Genomic DNA, 23,105 nt, shown 5'->3' on the forward strand with positions numbered 1-23,105 from the left:
TATGTTAAGACAAGGTTGTGACTTTGACAAATACATATTTGACAAGGTTTTGACAAATACAGTTTTGTGCTTAGAGTGATCGGCCGAACGAAATTATTATTAAGTTTAAAGTGTATTTCGTGATTAAGTGTAAAGTTGGAAATTATTCCGTTTAATTTTTAAGATTATTTTAAAAAATGGCCTTCTCGATGTTCCTTCGCACCCCTGGTAAATAGAAAGCATATAATAACGTTACTGTATAACAATTACATAATACTTGTTTTTGTTTCATAAATGAGGTCTCTAATGAGAAAACAATTGATTCGTTTGATATAATGACACCGTTTAGTGATATTAAATCGTCATATCATCAAGAAGTTTGATGAGATAAAAAAAATGTTTCATATATTTGTTAGGTTAGAAAATCGCTAACTATTAAATATTTATTGAATTGTAAAATAGTATCAAAATTGCGTCTAAACAAGTTTAAATTGTAAGATTTTTTTATATTTCTAGCCTGTGCTGGCCGACTACTATCCCAACAAGTGATGAAGCTGGGCACACAAGCTTCGCTAAAACCTGTTCAGACACAAAGAACGCTCGTTGCTGTCAACACACTCAAGAATACTCTCTTGAAGTCTGAAACAACGCCTATATTGAATGCAGTAAGTACTATATATATATTCTGCAAATTATTTCCTTCTAATTTTCATATACTTTTCACAATATATGTAATTCTAACAGGTCCGGTCATTCCGTACATCAGCTGTGAAGATGGCAGCCGCCAAAAGCGATGACCACTCAAAGCTGTGGGTGATAGAGAGGATAACATCGGCAATCCTTATCCCACTCGTCCCGTTAGCTCTGCTTGTGCCCAACAAGCTGTTTGATTCCCTGCTGGCCATTATTGTTGTGGCCCACAGTTTCTGGTGAGTGATCGTATTCAATTATTGTAGGAGATAAAAACTTATATTAGATTCAATATAATTCTATATGTAACATATTTTATAATAATACATCTTATTACTAATATATATTCAATCACTGAATTCAGTCTAGAAAACGTATAATTTTAAATAGATTTCTCTGAATACCTCATGGGTTGTAATTACAAAGGTTTTCGTATCTGATAGTATAAATATAACAAAAAAAAATTGAATAGTTTGTAATGAGATGAAGGCGTGCACAGAGATTTGAGATAGGGTTGGCTGAATGTATGTTTGTACATAATTTTAACCCACATAACCATGTCAGTAATTTTAGCAATAATTAAACATAATTTGTTAATAAATTCTCCAAATAGATAATAAAAATTTATTCACTTGTACTCAGAAAAGTAATCTGTATAAATAGACAGGAAATATGTTTCATCAGTAAACTGACAAATTAAATAGAAACTTCTTAAGACAAATGGGTTTGTGAGATGCTGTGCCTTTCAAATCCTAAAATGTATATTTTCTACACCCACATACAAATATTTGATTGTTTGGTAATTTTTAATGTGGCTTTCATAAGTGCAAAGACGTGCACAGTATATTCTGCCAGTTTCGTGTATTATGGAGGAGACACGATCAGGGATTGACTTTTGAATGTAATAAAATATAAATATTTTCTAGTATAAAATAGTTTTATGGGGAATGAACATCGAGTAATTTCTTACGGCCACAAGACGGCGCTAGTAGCGACCTCGCAATGTTTCTGTTTACACTCGATAGATGGCACAAAATAAAATATAAGGAATTATAAATCTTTATAGACACTCGTAATAAGTTACGTGCGAATTAGTTAGGATATACAGTGCTAGTTTGCCTCTAGTAAGTGCGCGCTACTAATAACATAAATTTTCAGTCATAAAGTTTGTTCATAATATACATTAATTAATTTTTTTAAAATAAATACCCGTAAATTATGCAATATTAATGATTTTTTTTATAAAAAATATGAATTTTGTAAACTGTTGCGCTTTAGAAATAACTATTTTGAGATATTTACATATTCCAGGGGCTTAGAGGCGATCGCAGTGGACTATGTTAGAGCTTCTCTGTTCGGGCCTCTCATTCCTAAGCTAGCCATCGGCCTGGTTTATCTCATATCAATCGCGACCCTCGGAGGTCTTTTCTACATCATCACCCACGACATAGGTATCGCCAACTCCATCAGACAATTCTGGTCGGTCAAGTCTGGACAGAAAGCGTAATTCCCTCTACTGGCAACACTAAATCGAATTCTGTTTAAATTATTCTAGATTAGTAAGTTAGTCAAATGGACGAGCCGACAATAATTTTGTTTTTGTTGTAAATATTTGTGATTACCGTATCCTGTTATAGCCTAAAGGTTTTGTTATATTGATTCTCATACTTTCTCTTTTTTTTTCCTTTTGAAGGATTTAAATCTATTTTTTTTTTGGTACTTAATGCGTAGTATATGCACTTGTTGGCGGTGAAATTCTAAGTATTAAATTTTTTCTTTGTAATTATATCAATGAAATCGTAAATGGAATATAAATTGTCACAACTTATTTTTTGTTCATTTTCTAGTTTCATGACGAAATGACTTCATTATTACATAAGAAATCAGAACTCTTTGTTACTTAACAAAATACAGACCATTTAGTTTCAACACGCCTTTTATTGAATCACCTCTTTTTCCGCATTAGGTCCCTTTGTATAGGCCGAGATCGTAAACCGTGCTGCCTATTCATTAATACTTCTTGTCTTGCTCGTGAATAACCTTGTTTAATTGAAACTGTTCCATATTCAAAAAAAATCTTCAATTGATGCACAGATAATGTAATTGCATTATGAAATTTTTTTTTTAATTATCTATTCTTTTATGATAAATAAACTTTTTTGTCATCTATAAATTTCATTGTTTATATGCTATAGTCAATATAATAATTGTGAAAGAATTAAATTAATGTAACAAACGAATCAAGGCTCAGAAATGACATCTTAGGTATAATGCGATATGTAAATTAAAAATCGTTTTGTTCTTGAACATGTTTATATACATCAATAAATAACTAACCACCATGTCTTATAGTTTTTTTGTTAAGTATAACTAGTAAATATATATTTGGAAGTATTTTTTATAAATAATTTTATATTTATAAAGAAATGACATTTAAAATACAATATATAATAAGTTAGAATATTTCCGATCAACAAAGCTGTTTGCCGCGACTTCGTTCGAGTGTAATTATCATATAACAATAATTAAAAAAAATTACAAACGCGAAATGCTAATAAAATATACTATCAAAATACAATGAACTCTGCGCTGCTCCAGTCATAATATATTCATATATTATATGTTTATAACGAAATAAATATCTGAGGTAACATTGTTCTGTTTTCTATATCCTCTAAAAATCCATGCTAATAATAATAATAAAATGTATATTCTGTTTAGTCTATGACTAATCCGCTTCCTGTTATTATTATCTATAATCTTATTGTCTATGTCTTGACATGTCTTTTGTAAAATATATCTAGCGCCTGCCATTGCTTCGTGTGTAGGAGTATGTGTGGCCGGCGCGACTTCATGTAGTCTACAGCCTCGTTTGGAGACCAGCCGTTTCTCTGGAATTATAACACATTAAATTATAATTAAATATAGAGATTTGTATAAGGGTATTATTAAAATATATCACTGTACACAGATGCTGCGATATATCTGAAATGTATTGAGATTAGTTTTCAAGGTTTATGGATTATATGAAGTACTCACCATCATGAGGTAGCACCCGACCAGAGTGGCACTCCTCGTGCGACCAGCCTTGCAGTGCACGTACACGGTTCCGCGAGTCCGTTCATCACTGGTTGAGAGGCTTTGTGATGATTGAGGGAGAAATCTTGTTGGCAAGACAAGACAGAAATTAATTTCACTGTATATGCATAAGTATTGATTCAATATGAAGGTGATCAAAAAGTAGTAGTTAGATTATAAAAATTATAGACGCTTCTTCCAGTTCGAAAAATTTAAATGTCATAAAATTCTAGAAAATAAGAAAGTTGTCAAAAAATATTTAAAGTATGTCCAAATGTAAATGTTACCTGTTAATAAACCGTACGCCTTCAATGAGTTTGTCTTGGTCCGGTGCTTCGAAGATATCTGTTGTTGCCAGCTGAAGAAATTCTACACCGTGTTCCCGCCATTTCTACGGTAATTAATTGCGTAAAAGTATTAATGTCATAATGATAATTATTTATAGCAGAATAAAAGTTTTATTTATATAACTGGATTATTTTACTTTTTAAAATATAATAAAAATTATAGCGTCTATTATTTATAAAAAAAAAAAACAGATCAGAGCATATCGTAATAACACTAATAATTGATTAATGAAAACAGCACAAAGTTTACTAAGAAGTTAACACATTATTTACTGAGTGTAATCACGAATTTCCAGGTGTCTTGAATTAGCGGTTAGTTTAAATTAAACTAAGCTTCGGATTCTAAGCATTTTTTAATTATTTTACATGTACATGATGCCGACGTTTCGGTTCCTTTCCAGCAACAGACAGACGAGAACTCCGAGTGTTATCACTTATCACGGGTAAAAAACGCGTAGTATCCGAAAAACTTAGTTTCATTTAAACGAGTAAACACGACAATCTTAGACCTCATTCAACAGGTCACCAAAACTCATTATAACAATTGGAATAAATATAAACCCAAGACATTTAGTATAAATTATTGGTCCTTACAGTTATTATTCTACACGAAATTTTAAATACATATTACGTAAAAAACAATTAAGGAAACGGAAATGAATCAAAACTTACTAATGGCTATTGACACTAAAACGCTTATTTAACTTTAATCTCCAAGCTATTGATCTCATAACCAAGCCAAGTTCAATTCCAGAACCGTAGATGTATCTTCCTGATACTCCACGTGTTTCATATCTCGGTTACAATTAACATAACAACAGCCGGTTACATCACATTTTATGTTCATGTTGTTAAAAATAAAAACGCTGTTATAATTTATTTTTTTCATTTCTATTGTTAAGTGTGAGGTGTAATGATAATGAATAATGATATCAATTATAAATCATCAGAGCGACCAAGGAGGTTTTAATGTGAGTTTAGTTAATTGTCCATTGTTGCCGGCTGTATATGTACTTATAGGAAATCTCCCATACTTGTATTACATATGCATTTTATGTAATCGAGGCTTGAAAAGCAGCTACGTGTGAAATTATTATTTTTTTGTTTACAAGTCATGTTTACATTGGTAAAGAACTAGACCTCATAAAACAAAAGACGTTAAGTCAGCAAGACATAAGATATTTTTTTAAATTTTCATTTAATTTAATGGATTTATACTATGAGCCATTACAATACATGTACGACAAAAATAGCTTCTTTGACAAGAGGGTAAAGGTGGGATAAGGCGGTAAACATTGTTATTGTATTTCAGGAAGATGAAATCATTATCTTCTTAAATCATTTATTTAATCGCTACTAATATAAGTGAAGTAGAAATTGGTATGAAAAAACAACACATGTACTTCATACTATTCAACAATTTACTATTTTAATGACATGTTTGTAGCCATTTTGTTGTAGCAAAGAAAGATTTTCCCGATCCCCTTTTCTATGTACAAAGATGTGTTGGATATATGACAGCTAAGATTTTCGTGTTTTGTCATTTAAATGAAATTAAGTGATTCTGATACTATGAGTTTGTTATTATCCCATGTCATGTAGATCCCGACATAGTGATTTCGTTGATCATGTTGTCATTACAATTATAGTTATTCTACCTATGCTTGTTATATGGCACTTGTATTTTTTGCATTCTGTACAGTTCATGCCACATATATTTTTATGATAATAAAAAATAAAATTGACAAAAATTTTAAAATATCTTATGCAATATTTTATAAATAATAAGGAATTTCTAATACAATGGCCATTTTATATGCTGACGTTTAGCTGTTATTAGTGTATATTTTAAAAATAATCATAATATGGAAGTATAGCACTCACCTCGCCATCATTGGAAAATATTTTTAATTCGTACGTCTCATTCATTGAAACAACTCCTTTAATGTTTTCATCTTCTATTAACTGAAATGCATAGTTTCATTTATGTATAATCATTGTATGTTTAAATAATATTTATCTTGACATTACATATGTGTTTAGAATATTATTTAAATATCCCAAAAATGGGTTAATTTGTATTATGTCTTATATGTTTTGGTATATGACCAACTTTATAAAGTGGGAATGCAAGTTTCGCTTCAAATAACTGAGAAACCTTACTTGTTTGGTCATTCCTTGAAAGGGCAGAGCTCCTAGGATCACTGTATCGTCCATCCTGTCGTACCATCGTCTGCTGGTCACCTTTTCCATCAGCACATTATACAACAGAGTCGGATAGAAGGTCACTCTCGCAAACATAGCGGTACCCTGCCGGAGAACAGTTATATTAAGACAAGCGAGAAGCGAGCAAGGCACATCGCGTTTTTCAACAAATATCGTAATGGGCATCCTACCATGGTGAAAGCCTGTCGTGGTGGGGATAAATTTAAAATTCAGTCCTCGTATGCAGTATCTGTATGGTAACTCGATTGTTATGACAGATGATAATACGTCAAAATATATGTCAGCATGTTTTTGACGTTCAGAAACGGTGTAAGCGAAGACAGAGGACGATAGCCTAATTGGTAGAGTTACTTGAATAGGATATTCCGAAGGTTTCAAATTACAATTCTGATAATGTCGATGAATTGTACATTATGTATGTGAATTTTTAATAAAGTTTTAACGCTACATTGCATTAACGTTAAAATATAATTTTACTAACCTTAATAATTGAAAATAGGACTGATCGAAAGGTAATTGTAGACAAATTGTCCAATTATAAAAATTAATTATGATCTACGTATTAGAGTCTCGAATATTAGTCTTGGTAGCACTTCTGAGCGCTTTTTCGTTTACCTAATATAGAATAATGAAGAAAATTGAGACAAAGTAGTCACACAATAAACAATTTAACTTTATTAATATCTAAATTGTTTTAAACATTATTTTCATTATAATATATACTTACGCTTTTAACTGATGCAGCAGAAATGTAAATGAATTGTGACAGAAATTTTAATTTTTAAAAAGTAAAAAATGCTACTTTAAATATTAATTAAGATGAAATTGACGTCTCTTCGTGATCACGGTTACTGAAAAGTAATCGAGCCATCCGATAAAGTGTAGACTAATAAAGTCAACACGGAAATCTTTAAAATATAATTTCATTTTTTACATTATATCTTTTGTATAGTTCGATATCCAATGATGTTTAGGAATATACTTGCAAGCAAAAGTATTTAGCTGTTATTGATGTTCAGAAATATTCATAATTTAAGCATGAATAGATAAAACTTTAAGTTTACTTAAAAGAAATCGTTTTTAATAAATTCATATTCCTGTGACAACATCAGAAAATTAATTTAATAACATTATATATATACATAATTTAATTACCGTTGACAAATAAAGTTAGTGAATGTTGTGTAGAATATTCTTTATTAAAATCAAAATTTAGATAAATTTTTCGGATTTGGTTTTTGGTTTTTAATATAATTTTAATCAATCTTTGCTATCTCTATGTAACTAGACAGATTTTTTCCTAAGTGTATTGAAAAGTCAAATTGTCTTATAATATATATTTACATTATTTTTCTGTCAACACCTGTCAGTCTTTTTGGGGTTTAAGGTAAAGGTATTCTATTATTATTCATTTCAATATCAAAATTCGTCATGAAATACAAAAAATTTGAACGATCTCAATGTTTATCTGGATAAATCAAGAAGATTTTATAATCAAATAGTAAGTATCAGTAAATTGTTTCTATTACTATTAAAGTGATAAATTATTTTATCAACTGCAATAAATTGTAATTAGTTGAGTACCTACAAACGATCTAGTATGACTGTTATTTCTTACGTAATTTTTTTCAAAAACAAATGGTTTTAATTCATAGCAAATGTTTATAATTTTATTATCTATATTTTCATAAATGTCTGGTAATTTTATGAAACATTAATATTTCAGAGCAAAAGTATCCGACGAGAATTTTGCTAAAATAATATTGCAGGGGAATCTGACGAACTCGTTCTATAAAAAATCCTTTCATAAAAGTCTTATTTGTAAATAAAGATACCATTCGTAATAGGTATATTTTATAGGTAATATTGCGCTTCACGTATCGTAAGAATGAGTAGTAAAATAATGAAATCTAAAAGTTGAGTTGTAAAAATTTCATGGTTGCTTTTATGTCCTATATTTTGGAAATTCGAAAGAAAAATTACCTTTGTGAGTATTTAGCTTCTTTTAATGAAACGTATTGAAAAAACATTAAAATCAGTTGATATTTAATGAAGGTGCTTAACAGCAAACGGAACACTATCATAATAATAATATAACGAGGAAAAAAGCAGATACAATATAACTTAATATTGGCCTAGTTAATAGTACGTCTCGTTTCACCTTGGAAAGCGTCAAAATATTTTTATATAAGCCATTAAAAGAATATCTCATAATTTTAATATGATCTGATTAATTATTCAAATATTTGAACAATTTTTATTCGTGTTATCGTATAGATGATCAAAAATTTTTAACTCTTTTACTAACTTCACCTTTTGAGTATCGGTTATTATTAATACACTGGCCATGGCGGGCTGGTTACAAAAATTGAATGAGATATCATCGTTATGATGTATCGACGCCATTTGTAACGCGACGGGGAGCGCGCCGGAGCGGGAATTCGAAATTAAATTAAACCGCGGAAAAAACAACGCGTCGGTAGACCTCTATTCAAATTCGTCAGATTCGATCTGCGCTAATTTGTCTATGACTACCGAGTTCTGTGTTATTTATTACAAAACAATGTGAAGTTTTTGTATTTTTAAAGTTTTTTTTTTAATCTTCAATTAAACATATATCGTGCATGTATCCAGTTTTCGGCCGTTGGAATGATGCTAATGCTAATACTACGGTTATATATTTAATAAATAGTAACATTACACGAGCGTATTGTAAGCCGAGCATATCAAATCTAATTCTTAGTTCATTATTAATATATATTTTATAACGATTGGATGTGCTCGATAAAGAAATAACTTTTAATACGAACATAATTTACGGTAAACCTATCTTTTTTTTTTTTAATTCCCAACAACAATAGTGATCGATATAGAATTCCGACACAAAACGCATTAAGCCAAGATACGTTATCTCATCTGTCATCATTAATGCCACAGCATCCTAATAAGTTTGCTACAATAAATAAAAGAGAAAATATCAAAGAGTTGCGGCCCGTTTAATGGTTGTAATTGTGGCTAAATGAAATATGGCGTCCGAGGATACGGACCCTGTCGTGGGTGTCTCACCGGTTTAATATCGACGTTTACACGCTATAAATATATTAAATCATTATCTTAATGCGCGACTTCATATCATTTACATAAGACTCGGAGTCACGCTGAAGCTTGTACCTGCGGGTAGTTTAAAACATTCGCACCGGACGGAGCCAGTGGAGGCAGCCGACGGTCACATAAATAGTAATCGGTAGAGGGAATGAGCTACTTCTTTATGTGACTACTGTTTAACATCAGACGCTTATTTGTGTCCGAAAAGCGTTTGGAAGACTGAGAGACCTGATGTATGGCGAGCTTTATATTCAAATCCATTCCTATTCAAGCCCGGCCGCTGTCTCCGCCGCTGACAGTCCCATGGCTCTCAAAAAAGGAATATTTCGTGTATGATATCATTGAAATTTTTGCTTTTTCGAGCGGCGATAGGCATCTGGCTTCTGGGGAACGAGTGCTTTTGTTTTATTACAGTTCGATTGTGTCTACAGGTGATATAGCTCCCAGATGGAGAGATTTGACGTGCGGGACTGATAAAGTTAGTGTTCTGCTGGACGTTAACGAGCTGGTGAGTAATGAGACTCGCCATTGTGGTCTGAACAATGGTTGCGTCCGTTCAGCCATTGTTATTATTGAAAATGATCGCCTCTTTTTACTTGCTGTTCAAACGTTAATCCGCGCTTTTACCAATATGACATTATTATTGAAATTCAATTAATATCAATGCTGGCCGCCGATCTATATTACATAGTTTATTTTCTTTCACATAATATAAATTAATCCAAAAGCCCGCATCAACCCACTAATATACAAACAGTATAATATCGGCTACACAGTATACAGTGTCTAATATAATTAAATATGCCGCGAATACCATCCCAAAGTTGATGCAAATCCGTTGAGATGCCTCTCATCTGCATACAATGCTGCAACGCTCCAGTTTGTAATTTACTGCCGATGTCGTCCACAGATAGTCGATGCATGCCTAATTTAAAAACTTTAGTATATTTTTATCAGGCAACACTAACCTTGACCTTGGCTGTTATTGTTCGATTCTCTCTAATGACTATTCGCCTTTATGTTAAGGTGATGGTGAGTTGTTTCAATGCGGTGGGATGCGTTTGGTATAAGTCTTTCATTATATAAAAATACCGAAAAATATTAAATATAAATCTATGGACATTACTAATCGTTGGAACCCTCTAGAATCGCCTCTAAAGTCGCCTTAGTATTTGTTGAAAAATTTACAACGTTTTAGATGAGTATTCTTAGTGCGTTGTATCACGAAACTAAATACGGTAGGTTCGTAAGTTTTCAACTAAAATGATTTAAAGAAGTCTCGACTTCAATTATTGTTGAACGATGAAACATTCGGTGTTTAGTTGGGCATATGGAACTTGTTTTAAGAGTTCAGTGTTACTTCAAATCTGTAGCTACTTGTTTGTGTTAATTAAACTCAATGTTCACGTCCCTTATATAATAAATACTATATTTGCTATATTACAGACAATATTTTTTAAGATTTAAAATTTTTTTTTTTACATAAAAATGTATCCCTAACCTATAAGAATTCTAATAATACATACTTCGAAGGAACAACTTATTGTGAGTATTATTTAAAAAAGCATTAAACAAAGTAAAAAGGTAATTTTTTTTCTAGCCAATAACACAAGTCCATTAAGGCACAGGTCAAGGGTGAAGGTCGAAATGTATAAATAATAAAAGATTTTTATTACTTTTCAATTAACATTACACACAAATCAAATAAACAGTGACAGTTTTATATTTGCAGAATGTAAATAATACTGCAGATGTTCTTATTATGAAATGTGTAAAATAATAATGTAATGCCATCTGAAATGGTATAAAAACATCTGCCGTGTCTATGGCTAATTAATGATTCGTGTGTTTGACATTCAGCAAGTAGGTAGCTATGTTAAAAAAACTTTACCATGGCATGATACTTTCTTTTTCTTGGACGCGAGAATTTTTAAATATAGAAATTATAAACTATTATATAAAAATATCAATTTTTTTTATTTCAAAGTATAACGCTGTCATTGGTTTTTTGGGAGAAACTTTGAAGCTATGACAACGGCCTGAAAAAAATACTGATGATTTGATACCTCTTTTTTATTATACTTTATTAAAACTATTGTCACTGTCATATAAATGACTATTATAAAATTCATGTAGAAAATAATAATGTCATTATTGTTTAGATACATAATGAAAGTAAAAAATAGTAGAGTTGCTTATTATAATTTAATTTCTATAAAATGGCTGTATGTATGAAACATCGTTCTCAAATTGATTAAAAAAATATATAAATAACTACGATCATTGTTCTGTCATAAACTCGTCACACATAAATATGTATTTTTTATTGTTATAAGAACGACCAAAAGCATGTGAGTTCTAGCTATTAATTTACGTTTCACCCTATTTCAGCCATGTTAAGGTAGAATAATGTTATTACCGGAGAAGTAAATAAATGGTGTGGGCGTTCTCTGTGAGCACTGAGCTGGTATAAACAAAGCGACTTTTTATCGGTCCTTGACCACCAATTACGGTGTACGGAACGCCCTCCCTGACAAATTGTGTTTCGCGCCCTTTGTACAACATGGCCGCTCACAATTATTAAAATAATTGGATTTTGCAAAATTATACCATAATTTTAATGTTATAAGTAATGCATTTTATATCTCCATGTAACTTTTTATTTGAATATGTACTAAATTAATTAAATTTAGTGTCATTTTAATGATATATAAATATAAATTATCGTGAGTGTTAATTGCGTGAATTGAAAAATAAAATAAAAAATGTCGTCATTCACATCGCAGGTGCCGGCAAGCTGCGAATGTCGGTAAAAAGGAGGTCTTAACCAAACAGTCTGTAGTCTCAACTATAAAAATATTGCAAGAATTTAATATAATTTCATCGAGACGAATTAAGTACAATCCTTATAAATATATCACTGAAGCAATTAATATCGAACGAACTAATAAAGATCAAAAACTTTTTGTATCCTAAGATTTATTAACACAGAAAACTAATTAATATTTTTATTGCTCCGATTGGTGCTTAAACATTTTACGAGACATTAAAAAAATATACATATTATTTTAAATAAACGAGGAAATGTTATTAAAAAGAGGTGACGGACCAACCGAGCGTGTTTAATTTTTACGATAACTGTTGCTTTTATTACAGTTTAATGATTTAACAGCTGTGGGATAGTTCATTGTAATAAAAATACCATAATGATATTTATACCTCAAGTTATTATTAGGTATTAAAGGTATTATCGCCAAGGTCGTATAGTGTGCCGCGCGTGGGAAAGTAACGAACGGTATCACATTATTTATAGCGAGATTAATTTAAATAATCGTTAAAACCGTACGCAAATTACGTATATTATTCACTGTCCGCTCGATAGATTAGCTCAAACAAAACACTAACAGTTACGGGAATTCAATTCAAATGCGCCGCCATTGTTGTCTGCTGCTGTTTATTTGGCTGATTTTTATTATCTGTGACGTACGACGGAATGTTAATGTCAATTAATTCAACTCACCAACTCTATTAAGTTTTGACGATACGTCACTGTGACAGTCAATCACGCTGTCACAATACATCAGCGACGCCATTGTCCTTGTCAAATTTTTTAAGCTTCCGATTATGTTCATTGACAGTTGTGTTTGACAGTTTGACTAATGCTCGCCTATGGCGGAATGTTTGGCATTCGAAGTTTGAATTGAGGCGCGAAAATAAATGAGCACGTCTTCGGATAGTATTAATGATGGAGGTTAGATTTTTTATTGCATATTGATGTTTTTAGATCAAAGGTGCTGTCGTTTAGAAAATTAATAAGCTGTTATTAATATTATAGTGATCGTAATCATTTTTATAATGTTGCATTTTTAAAATAAACTGTTTTACTCACGTACAATTTATGTACTGTTAGATAATGATGATATTACGTTAGTTTTGAGACTATCAACTATCTTTATGGCTTGTACCGAGAATTAAAAATCATTCCAAAATTATCTGGCATCGAGTTATGTGAGATAAATACGTTCAAATTGAGTCATCCCGAATCGACAGTCAAGAATGTCGAATGTTTAATGTGAAGTCATACTCGAAAAACGACACATCTATTAAAAAGTGGTAAGGTATATTCTTGCTTGGACGATTTTTATGAAAGCTTATGTAGTGGGTAGTTCGATCGGTCGCTTCGATTAAGTCCGAGATGCTTTATCTTTGAAATATCCAAAGAAGTTGGAATGTCAACCGCCTTATGTTCTGTGGTTTGTTTGTTAATATAAAGATAATTCTAGACAGGGTTCTGTTTTGAGTTGCGTTCGACGATATGAAAAATGACGTTGGCATAGAATTAGAAACATTCGTCAGTATTCAATAATAATAATAGTAGGAGAAAAAAAAAATGAACTAATTTCCTTGCTAACTTTCTTAATGTGGGTATAATTAAAAATATGACTAAGTCAAATCCTTTTAAGAAAAATATTTTATTAATTCTGTTGATAAATATACAAGCAGGAGATAAAAGAATCGAATGCAGAACGATTTACAAAGCTGTTTGGACATAACTCACTATGTCAATGGGGGGCGGTGATTAGGGAGGAAGGCAATTAGTGTTGCACGCTACCTTTAACAATATCGATGCATTAACTTCTACTACCGACGTTTCAGGTTATTTACTAAATCTACCACTATATAATGTACATTCGACGTTTTGTCATGACATGACAATTTGTCCAAAGAGGTTCCGATCCATGAAGTCCGTTTAATCACATTATAATTGAAGCGTAATTAAAACTGGAATTGCTTTTCATTTGCTATGAAAATGTTTTAACGTCAGCACAAAGGCGATGTACGCTTAGACCTAAATCTCAATGGGGGTAATTATGGGGAGGGGGGTAATTGAGGGGGGGGGGCGACACGCGATGTGATAGATGACGGTGAAATGCTGTTTGCATAACGGACTTTATAGAAAGTTCAGATTAAGGAAATATATACAAAAGTGCATTTTAATTGTATGGATTATGTATTATGATTGCTTGTTTTTATGTCTCTAAGCTTAGTACGTGTTTGTATTTGAGCTTTGACAGTTTGTGGTTAGAAGCTATCCGTATGTATTGTGACGATGCGAACTAGTGCTAAGCATACCGTACTCTTAGTCTGAGTGTTGACTTAATTATTTTCATTTAATAATAAACCAATGATATGGTGGTTAGAGAACTTAGTCGTCGGATCTGTCCGTGTAACGTAAACAATGAAAACTAATACTAAAGAGTGGTATATTTCCCATTTTATATTGATAAATCTTCGCACATTTTCATAAGTAGATTTGTCACATATGAACAAAGAATTACTATAAGTATAATAGTAATATTCGTTCGGAAATTTCTAAAGTCTACTTGATAATTTCACAATATATCGCGTGATATAATATTTTACGTTCAGTGTTAGTTAAATTGGCGTATTTAGAGTGTAAATGGTTTCTATTAACTATTATATTGTTTGTGTATGAACACTACATGTCCCATTAATATTATTGAGAACTAACCAATGTTTAGTTTTCCTTGTCCGTGTGTTTGACACTAGTTGTCCGTTGTGTTGAAATAGCGGCGATATCTTGCACCAATTTATACACATAATAGCTATATAATTTATTCATGATGTAATATTACGTAAAAAAAATTCATATTATATGGATGATCAGTTTCTGAACGTTTATTTAATTGTCATAGCAATCGGATAAAGTTATGAAAGTTAAAAAAAAAATAGTTTTATCTTAATAGACAAATACGTGTCACGAAAGGCAATATATTTTATTTTTATTACACATCACTTCCTGTCGTATTTAATAACAGATATAATTAACGAGTGACGTAATTGTATTAGCGGGTAATTCGTAAATTCGATGTTTCTCCACGATCCGCCATGTTTATTGACGGTGAGCGCGAAATTATCCAGATTTTGCGCTGCCTTTGTTTACACATTACAGAAATACATTTACCACAAGCGTTGTTATTGTATTATATTATGGTATTAATTTTATTTTTTAATTAATTATTTGAGCAACAGCTTAAGAGCGTTGAGCTGAGCTAATTTTTTATTGAATATTATTTCATTGCTAATCAAATTATTTTTCATTTATAATTTGACGATCTAACGGCTTGGCTTGGTATTGATAAACGGTAGCTTGTAGGTTTGTTTGTGATTCTGCAGCGTATTCAGAGAATGAAAACTGAAAGGCATAGATGTTAGCTTCCTTTGGATTTTACCATAAACACCATAGAACGCTTTGATTAAATGTTTACACAGTACACTACACATACAGAAGTTTGGCTTATAAATTTTCTAAAAGGCGAAAGTGTTGTTTGATAAATTTATATTTAATGTATAATGCTTAAATCATTTCATTATAACATTTTACATAACAATACAGACTAAAAATATTGTAATAATCCATAGTTAAGTTTATAGATAGTTTCTCAGTTGTCATTTATGGCGTCATGTAAATACATGATAAACATGACAATGGCCAGCACAATAAAATATTTACATCCAACATTATAAAGAAAGCCTAACAATTACAATAAAATAGCAAACTCGTAAATATAATGTATCAGGTGATATTTATGATGCGATTAAATTCGAATGCGCGGGGTCACTGCGTTATTTATGTTATAGAAAAAAGTATGTATAATGACCCCTTAAAGCCTTTTGAACTTTATGTTGTTTTTTTTTTTCGAAAAGCCGGCATTAATCCGTCGGCATGAACCTGGGACCTGCCGGGCCTCGGCGGGGGGCTGGCAGGTGCGTATGCGCATCTCGGTGGGACTACGGAGAAAAAGACACAAAAAAATACTGACACAATATCATGTCTTCAGTGTATGGTTCTGTAGGTTTTCTTTCATTAACATATTCAGAATATTCGATACTAATATTGTAATTAAAGCACTTATTTATAACAGTATATAATGTTAGGTTTTTCATATTAATATACAGAACTAACATGACGATATTATATTATCTATAAATGTTTTTTGACCAAAAAGTATTTATTACGAGCCAGCGGTACCCGACACATGGATCCTCGTCTACGGATCGGGGCAGAACCAATCGCTCAGATATAATGTCGGATTATTTCTTATTTTGGAGTATTTCGCTTCATCAGATGACGTCACTTCACACGAGGATTATTGTATTGAATGTAATGATGACTTATTGCTTTACAGTTACGAACCTATTTACCGGCGTTTGGTTTTTAAATAATTCGTGTGAAAGACTTACGACTGCAATGGAGACGGCTATCATTTTTCACTATTAACGAATTTTTTATAATGCTTTACGTCGTTTGTACTAAAATAACACGATACGATGATTAACAGCAAAATAATCTGAGACTATTATAAATTAAAAACCGATTTAGTTGGAAGAAATTTGTCATGTCATGTCAATTTGATGTTTTTAAGTGAAAGACGATTTTTTTTTAAAATTCCTAATAGCTTATGTTCTTATGTCAACATCCATAAAATGGGTGATAATATCACGGTTTTACTGTATTAACAAGAATGTATAAGTAATTTAATGCTCGCTAAGAAGAAATATACAAAAAAAAAAATGTACGATGTCAATCCTGAATTTTATTGCAACACCAATAAACTCATAAAGAGATTTCCTTAAAACCTGAGATATAATAAAAAACGCGATATTCCTCGTCGTAAAAGGAGGAAATCAAACGGCTGTAATTCGCGCAGCGGGCGTCCGCCCTTGTGAGCCGTCTTGGTTGTATGGGATCGTTCCGTTGATTATGCGTTGCATTAAAAAATATTTAAAATATTGCATCTGTCATTTGGAAGTGTCACTGCGGTTGACTATAGTGAAGTAGGTATTGCACATACAGCCGAAGTAATCTAACTAATATCTTATAAGAGACTTTACATTATAATTAATAAATTTTTGGGTAATGTTCCTACTATTTAAATAACATCTATGTATATATATAATGCAATACAGGTAAACTGAACATTTATTTAGGTCTCCTATCTATCTTTGGTCTCCCTGAGGATTCCAGAATTAATAAAAATCTAGCTTGTTTGAGATCTGAGCGACGTATATATTTTTTTATAAACAAACATAGTTTTCTTTTCTGTCTCTTTTCATCAAACAAATTGTCCAATAAATTTTAGGTGTAGTTACCACATTTCTTAATAAACTATTAGTATATATATATACATATATTAATTATGTGAATTTTTTCAGATATTTAGCCTAAAAAATTTCATAAATTCTATGTAATTAATTTATAAATATTATATATATGTTAACCAGATTATACTTTTTAATCTACAATAGTATGTTCACCTTCAAGATCAAAGTCGTACATTGAAAAAAAAAAGCAAAAATAATTAATTAAAATTATAGAAACCGGAGGCTAATAATAGCGCAATGATACAAATGGGTTCAACGACATTTGGATCCCTGACCGCGGCGAAAGTGAACGTTAGCTAGACATCATATCAGAGAACCTAGGGCTTGAAAGTTGTTGCGGGTGAAAGTAGTGGCAATAAAAACGATACGCTTTATAATAACATGTATATTAAACAACAACTACACAATAATCAACAACGACAACAGGCAGAACATTATAGTGCACGCAATAAATATCACAATTATAAAAAGAAATACAAAACAACATCTATATTTACAATAAGACGGATAGAACTGGTTTGTACCAGTTTAAACTCGTCCGGACTAGTCATGTCCGGATTAAACCGAGGACGGTTTTGGCTTAGTGCTTGTGGCCGCCCTTGTGGTGGTAGATGTGTTTGTATACGGGAACGTGGACCGGGTAGGGCTTAGGGATTGGCACTTCAACTTTCTTCTCGACCTCGACGGGGTAGGGCTTCTCGACTTCATAGGGAACGGGTTTCTCTACCGTGTAGGGCACCGGCTTTTCTACTATCTGTGGGACGACCTGAAGCAAGAATGACCCCAATTAGTGGATAGTAAAACTTTTTTTCTTGTTATATCGGCAGAATCGATTTGAACCAGTCGCTGTTATAAAACGCGCGCTCTACTAACCGTGTCGTTTGCTTTCATCTTAACATAACAAAAACAGTTCAAACACCGAGTACGCCATAAAAACACAATGGCTCTGACATAATCAAATCTCACGATCACGTTTTGCAGTTCTTTAACTGTAGAAAACTTAGTAATTTCTAAACGTCATAACGATTTGTTCTGAAGTTTATTTGATCACATTATAGTGCGACTCTCATTGTGAGATAACCTCACATCTTTTATAACACAACAGCAATTTGTATGTTTCATATATTTCTATTTAAGTATTCTGTAAATCTTAAAATGTTTTTATTCTGCCAAGTTTGATAACATTTTAAAAATTTCAACCTTTCCACTTTCATTGTTTAAAGCTTTTTAATTTGATGTACCTAATTGTGACAAACGAATTGTTATCTTCGCGATACGAAGAATCTGCCGTTTCTGACGTGACTTCAAAATTATACTATATTTTTGTCAATGACTTGAACATAATGAGATCTAAAACTTTCGTAAGTTTTAATCATTTAAATGAAACTAATATTTTTCGATTATACAACGCGTGTTTTATTTTTGTAAACAAGTACATACTCCCGACGTTTCGGTTACTTTTCAGCAACAGGCACGGGCAGACGAGATGTGAATCTGTAGTATGTAGTTTTTTACAAAAATAAAACGCGCGTAGTTTATCCGAAAAATATTAGTTTATGTCATTGAAGCAGTTATGATGTGGACATATATGATCTCTTGTCTGCTCACCTTGTAGACAGGTACATGTATCGGTTGTTCCACAGTCACGTGGACGGGGTAGGGCTGCGGAATCGGCACCTTTACGTACTGTGGAACAGACACGGCGATAGGATGAGGGACGGGCACTCCGATTTTCTTGACAACCGTCACGTGGTAAGGCTTCGTGTGTTCCGTATGTGAGTGACCTTCTGGCTCCCATTCGTCGGAGGGTCTGGCGCTGGAGTATGTCAGGAAGAGAAGGATGGCGGCTGTTCTCTGAAACATTAGTTGAATATATATATATTGGTGACACGTTTGAAGTTATTGTGTAGAATTCATAATAGTTCATTATCTATCATATTAAACTAGACGCTTTAGTCTAGACTCTAGATGTTTAACAATGTACCCACCGTCAGTAGAATAGCGGTAGATACAATTAAAATTGAATCGCGTAAGTGCTGACGGTAAATCCTTTCACTGTCGCACCCATCACCATTATATAAGTTAATCTTCAATTAAATGACTCATAAAAATATACGGAAATACAAAAAAATACATTACAAACACTCAGAAATATGTAAATGTAACGTAATCTTGAATATTTTTAAGTTTAATATTATGAATAGGTAGGAATTACAGCGTCAGGTTGGCAAAATGATTGGAAGTAATGACTTACGAAAGCGATCATGTTGATAGATGAGTTCTGGAGGCTTCGTGGTGTTGAATGATGCTGGTCGAGACCCCACGAGCGTTTTATACTTGGTGAAAAGTTACTAAAGCCTTTCCATTCAGTGATAGGTTCCCTACACCCAGTTGAAACAGTAACAATGTTTTTATATCTCGATCGCTTTGTGTCACATACATCGACTCTTTTCTATCCAACGATATTAACTATGCAGGATACTTTCATACTTCACCAGCAATGTATGACGCGTGTATGTAAGTTTCTATCGTATACGGTAACTCGGTGCGAGATCTGATACGATTCTGTTACGAGCAATGCTTTTATTTTCAAATTTTACATATATTTTTATTTCTATTTCACAGTTATGACATAGAAAGTATGTGTTGGAAAAAATACAGGTCTGTATACACATAGTAATATGAACATATATATGCATATTACAACGTCCTGGGAACGGATAAAAAGCGTTAAGCATGAACCATGTTTAATGTTAGCAAGTTTAAACAATTCATTTATTAAGGTTAGTTATGTAATAAATAAAAAATAAACATTTGGTTGAACTCGGTTTACGAATTGTTTTCAATTCGTCGAGAGCTTGGGTGTTTAGAGATGTGTATGTACGCCTGTGTATGCGCGGAACTCTCTACCGGGATCTGTTACGTCATTAATGACATCCGGGATGTTTAAGTATTTTTTGTTCGTACATCAAGTGAGGTTTAAGAGTTATGTTATGTAAAAACTCATTATGTACATTCTTATAGTTCTTTTATTTTCATGTGATTATTTTTTTTTACATATTTCTATTAAATATATAATTGGTCTGTTGTTTTAGACATTGTAAAATATTAAGAATATATCTTTTTAATTGAGAACGTTTTATTGAGGATGTCATCACTTATCCTAATGTCATTATTGTCCTTTAAGAATAACTTAAAATCACACAAACATTATTTTAAAATCTGTTGATATTTTTACATCATCGTTGTATTGTGTAGGGGTTTACTATTCATGCTCTGGTTTTATAGATAAATACAGATCAAACATACATATATTGATGCTATAGAATTGATATGAAACTTTGTTGTATTAATAAAAAAATAACTCCTTACTACAAAATCGAACAAAATACAGACTAGTATTTCAGTACAATGTCAACGTTGACTGTATTATTTGTCATTTGTCATTTAACTTATAAGTATAACAATTAACTTTATACTGTAAGTGTCAATCGTCACTATACGCGCAGTCTCTAGTCTTTGATTCAGAGACGAAATCTTCTAATCATTCAATGTATTGGCCATGCGGCTGCCGGGTCCATCGTTGCAGGGAGAGGAGCTTCAACAGCGCCTGAGACTTGCGACCCAGGTGTTGGTTAAAGGGTCCTATCTAACTTGCGTTAAACGCTCAGCTCCACCGTCCAAGCTCCTCTTTCTACCTGTTATAATGTGCCAAGATTTATTATGAAAAACGCAAAACGTTCCGCACGTAGTGGAACGATTGAAACTAGTGTTAAGCTTACTCATTACTGATCAACTTGAGTAATTTGTAACAGGGAAACAAAATATTTAATCAAATTGAAATTCCTAGCTTCCCGGAAGTCGGTTAAGAATTACTAGCACTGTTTTGGGCCTTTAAAGTTTTAAAGTTTAACTAACGGCTTATTGTGAATATAAAAGAATTGTTTTATTATTTTCTTTGACATTTTTTATTTTATCTATAAACTAGATCGTAACAAATTTGTAAATAGATTATATTTAAAACACGCCAAGTCATTAGATCGAAGTCAACTGACGTAACTCTACTGGTGTATGGTCAATGCCTTGAGAGATAGCGTTTTATGTCAATAAAATAGCATCTTATTCATTAATTATTTATACAAAAAAGCCACTACAAGTGTATTTAATTAAAAATTATCGATATATATAAATAAATATATATTGTAATTAATACTTACTTTGTTAACTGTTCGAGAAATTATTTCATTGTTATCATAAGTATGTATAATTTTTTTTTATTTAAATAAATAAATAAATTCAAAATTATAACTTATTTCAATATAACTTAAACGATAATATATTATAATTAATATAAACTCTCTTCTGCTATACTTCAGACCACGCCGACTGTCAAATCAGTAATGGCGGTTTTGTGCCCCTATATAACAATACATAACAATATATTATAGGAAGAACCTTTTACTTTACACGCCATAATCACTTTCATTTTCATTTAATTATTCCAACATACATGTATTGAGGAAATAATGCAAAATGACTTCTATACAATATTTTTTTTAGTACTATTTGGGATTGTTTGAAAGATGTCGAGTGGCCAAACCTTTTTTTAAAACCTTCGTCGTGTCACAATTAAGGATTCACGAATAAAAGATGCTATTGGTAACTGGGTGCTAGTGGTATTTGCGTCTAGACTCTAGAGAAAACTTGTACAAGTTGGTTATAAATCGTAAAAATAATTTTATTTAATAAAAAATAATTATTTAATAGCAATTCACATTTTTTCAGAACAACGCCATCTATTGACTGATTTTAGATTCAGTTTTCTATTACAAAGTACGAGGAAAACCATGTTAGTATATTATTAAAGGACTTACATAAGATCACATTCTACATGACCATTGTGACCATTATATATATATGTATATATATATATATAGATATGTGTGTGTGTGAATTATAGAAATATATAAAAAAACTCGTAAGCGGTAAACTAAGCGATTTTAAAATTTTTTACAGGGAAGGCTCACTAGATAAATAAATACATTGAGTTGACATTGAAACAACCTTTAACCTATTTATTTCATTATACACACACACACACACAGACATATATAAATCAGTTATTGTACATATTCACGACGGATACCTACAAGCTTTTTTTCATATCCATTCTGTTTGCGCATTGATCTGGTAGGTATTCACTGTTCGGATGCACACTACACGTATATTATTATAATTTATCTGAATACCGTCATTTGATGTATAAAATCTGTCCCTCCATTCTGCCTCTGAGATACTTTTCCGAATTTCCCAAAGACTGAAAAAACAGTCGCAATGAAAAAAATACAACTCATTGAAAAAAAAAAAAATTGTTTTTGAGCTTCTCGATGGACGACATTGTGACATTATATTGATGTATATTATTTATAAAATGGCATAAACATTAAAAACTTGTCATTCATAACGTTTTTTACGTCGACCTCGATGAAGCTG

General features: G+C 31.7%; 3 protein-coding genes across 3 annotated transcripts; 1 reads left to right on the forward strand and 2 right to left on the reverse strand.

Moving 5' to 3' along the window:
* The first annotated feature begins 43 nt into the window (after positions 1 to 43).
* On the forward strand, positions 44 to 2,598 carry LOC116772946 (succinate dehydrogenase [ubiquinone] cytochrome b small subunit, mitochondrial). The gene is made up of 4 exons (XM_032665272.2): positions 44 to 207; positions 496 to 644; positions 724 to 908; positions 1,981 to 2,598. The coding sequence occupies exons 1-4, from the start codon at positions 177 to 179 to the stop codon at positions 2,174 to 2,176; spliced, it is 561 nt and encodes a 186-aa protein (XP_032521163.2). The 5' UTR covers positions 44 to 176; the 3' UTR covers positions 2,177 to 2,598.
* Positions 2,599 to 2,963: 365 nt separating this feature from the next.
* LOC116773270 (phosphatidylglycerophosphatase and protein-tyrosine phosphatase 1) lies at positions 2,964 to 6,577 on the reverse strand. The gene is made up of 6 exons (XM_032665694.2): positions 6,491 to 6,577; positions 6,258 to 6,404; positions 5,979 to 6,059; positions 4,035 to 4,138; positions 3,709 to 3,832; positions 2,964 to 3,560 (listed from the first exon to the last, which is right to left on the reverse strand). The coding sequence occupies exons 1-6, from the start codon at positions 6,491 to 6,493 to the stop codon at positions 3,438 to 3,440; spliced, it is 582 nt and encodes a 193-aa protein (XP_032521585.2). The 5' UTR covers positions 6,494 to 6,577; the 3' UTR covers positions 2,964 to 3,437.
* An 11,405-nt stretch (positions 6,578 to 17,982) lies between these two features.
* Positions 17,983 to 19,925, reverse strand: LOC116773111 (uncharacterized). Its single transcript, XM_032665503.2, has 3 exons — positions 19,867 to 19,925; positions 19,221 to 19,466; positions 17,983 to 18,378 (listed from the first exon to the last, which is right to left on the reverse strand). Exons 1-3 carry the CDS (start codon positions 19,876 to 19,878, stop codon positions 18,193 to 18,195), a joined length of 444 nt encoding a protein of 147 aa, XP_032521394.1. The 5' UTR covers positions 19,879 to 19,925; the 3' UTR covers positions 17,983 to 18,192.
* Positions 19,926 to 23,105: the final 3,180 nt, after the last annotated feature.

The sequence above is a fragment of the Danaus plexippus genome (genome assembly GCF_018135715.1).
Source record: "Danaus plexippus chromosome 18 unlocalized genomic scaffold, MEX_DaPlex mxdp_20, whole genome shotgun sequence".
Lineage (NCBI taxonomy): Eukaryota > Metazoa > Arthropoda > Insecta > Lepidoptera > Nymphalidae > Danaus > Danaus plexippus.

Bases quoted from the DNA above. Each gene is read 5' to 3' on its own strand.
- LOC116773111 (XM_032665503.2), bottom strand. The intron at 18,379-19,220 runs GTGAGCAGACAA...TTCTTGCTTCAG, and splicing joins TACATGTACCTGTCTACAAG to GTCGTCCCACAGATAGTAGA.
- LOC116773270 (XM_032665694.2), bottom strand. The intron at 4,139-5,978 runs GTGAGTGCTATA...TAATTACCGTAG, and splicing joins TATTTTCCAATGATGGCGAG to AAATGGCGGGAACACGGTGT. The intron at 3,833-4,034 runs GTAACATTTACA...CTTGCCAACAAG, and splicing joins GGCGTACGGTTTATTAACAG to ATTTCTCCCTCAATCATCAC.
- LOC116772946 (XM_032665272.2), top strand. From the start codon at position 177: ATGGCCTTCTCGATGTTCCTTCGCACCCCTG. The intron at 645-723 runs GTAAGTACTATA...TAATTCTAACAG, and splicing joins CAACGCCTATATTGAATGCA to GTCCGGTCATTCCGTACATC. The intron at 909-1,980 runs GTGAGTGATCGT...TACATATTCCAG, and splicing joins GTTGTGGCCCACAGTTTCTG to GGGCTTAGAGGCGATCGCAG.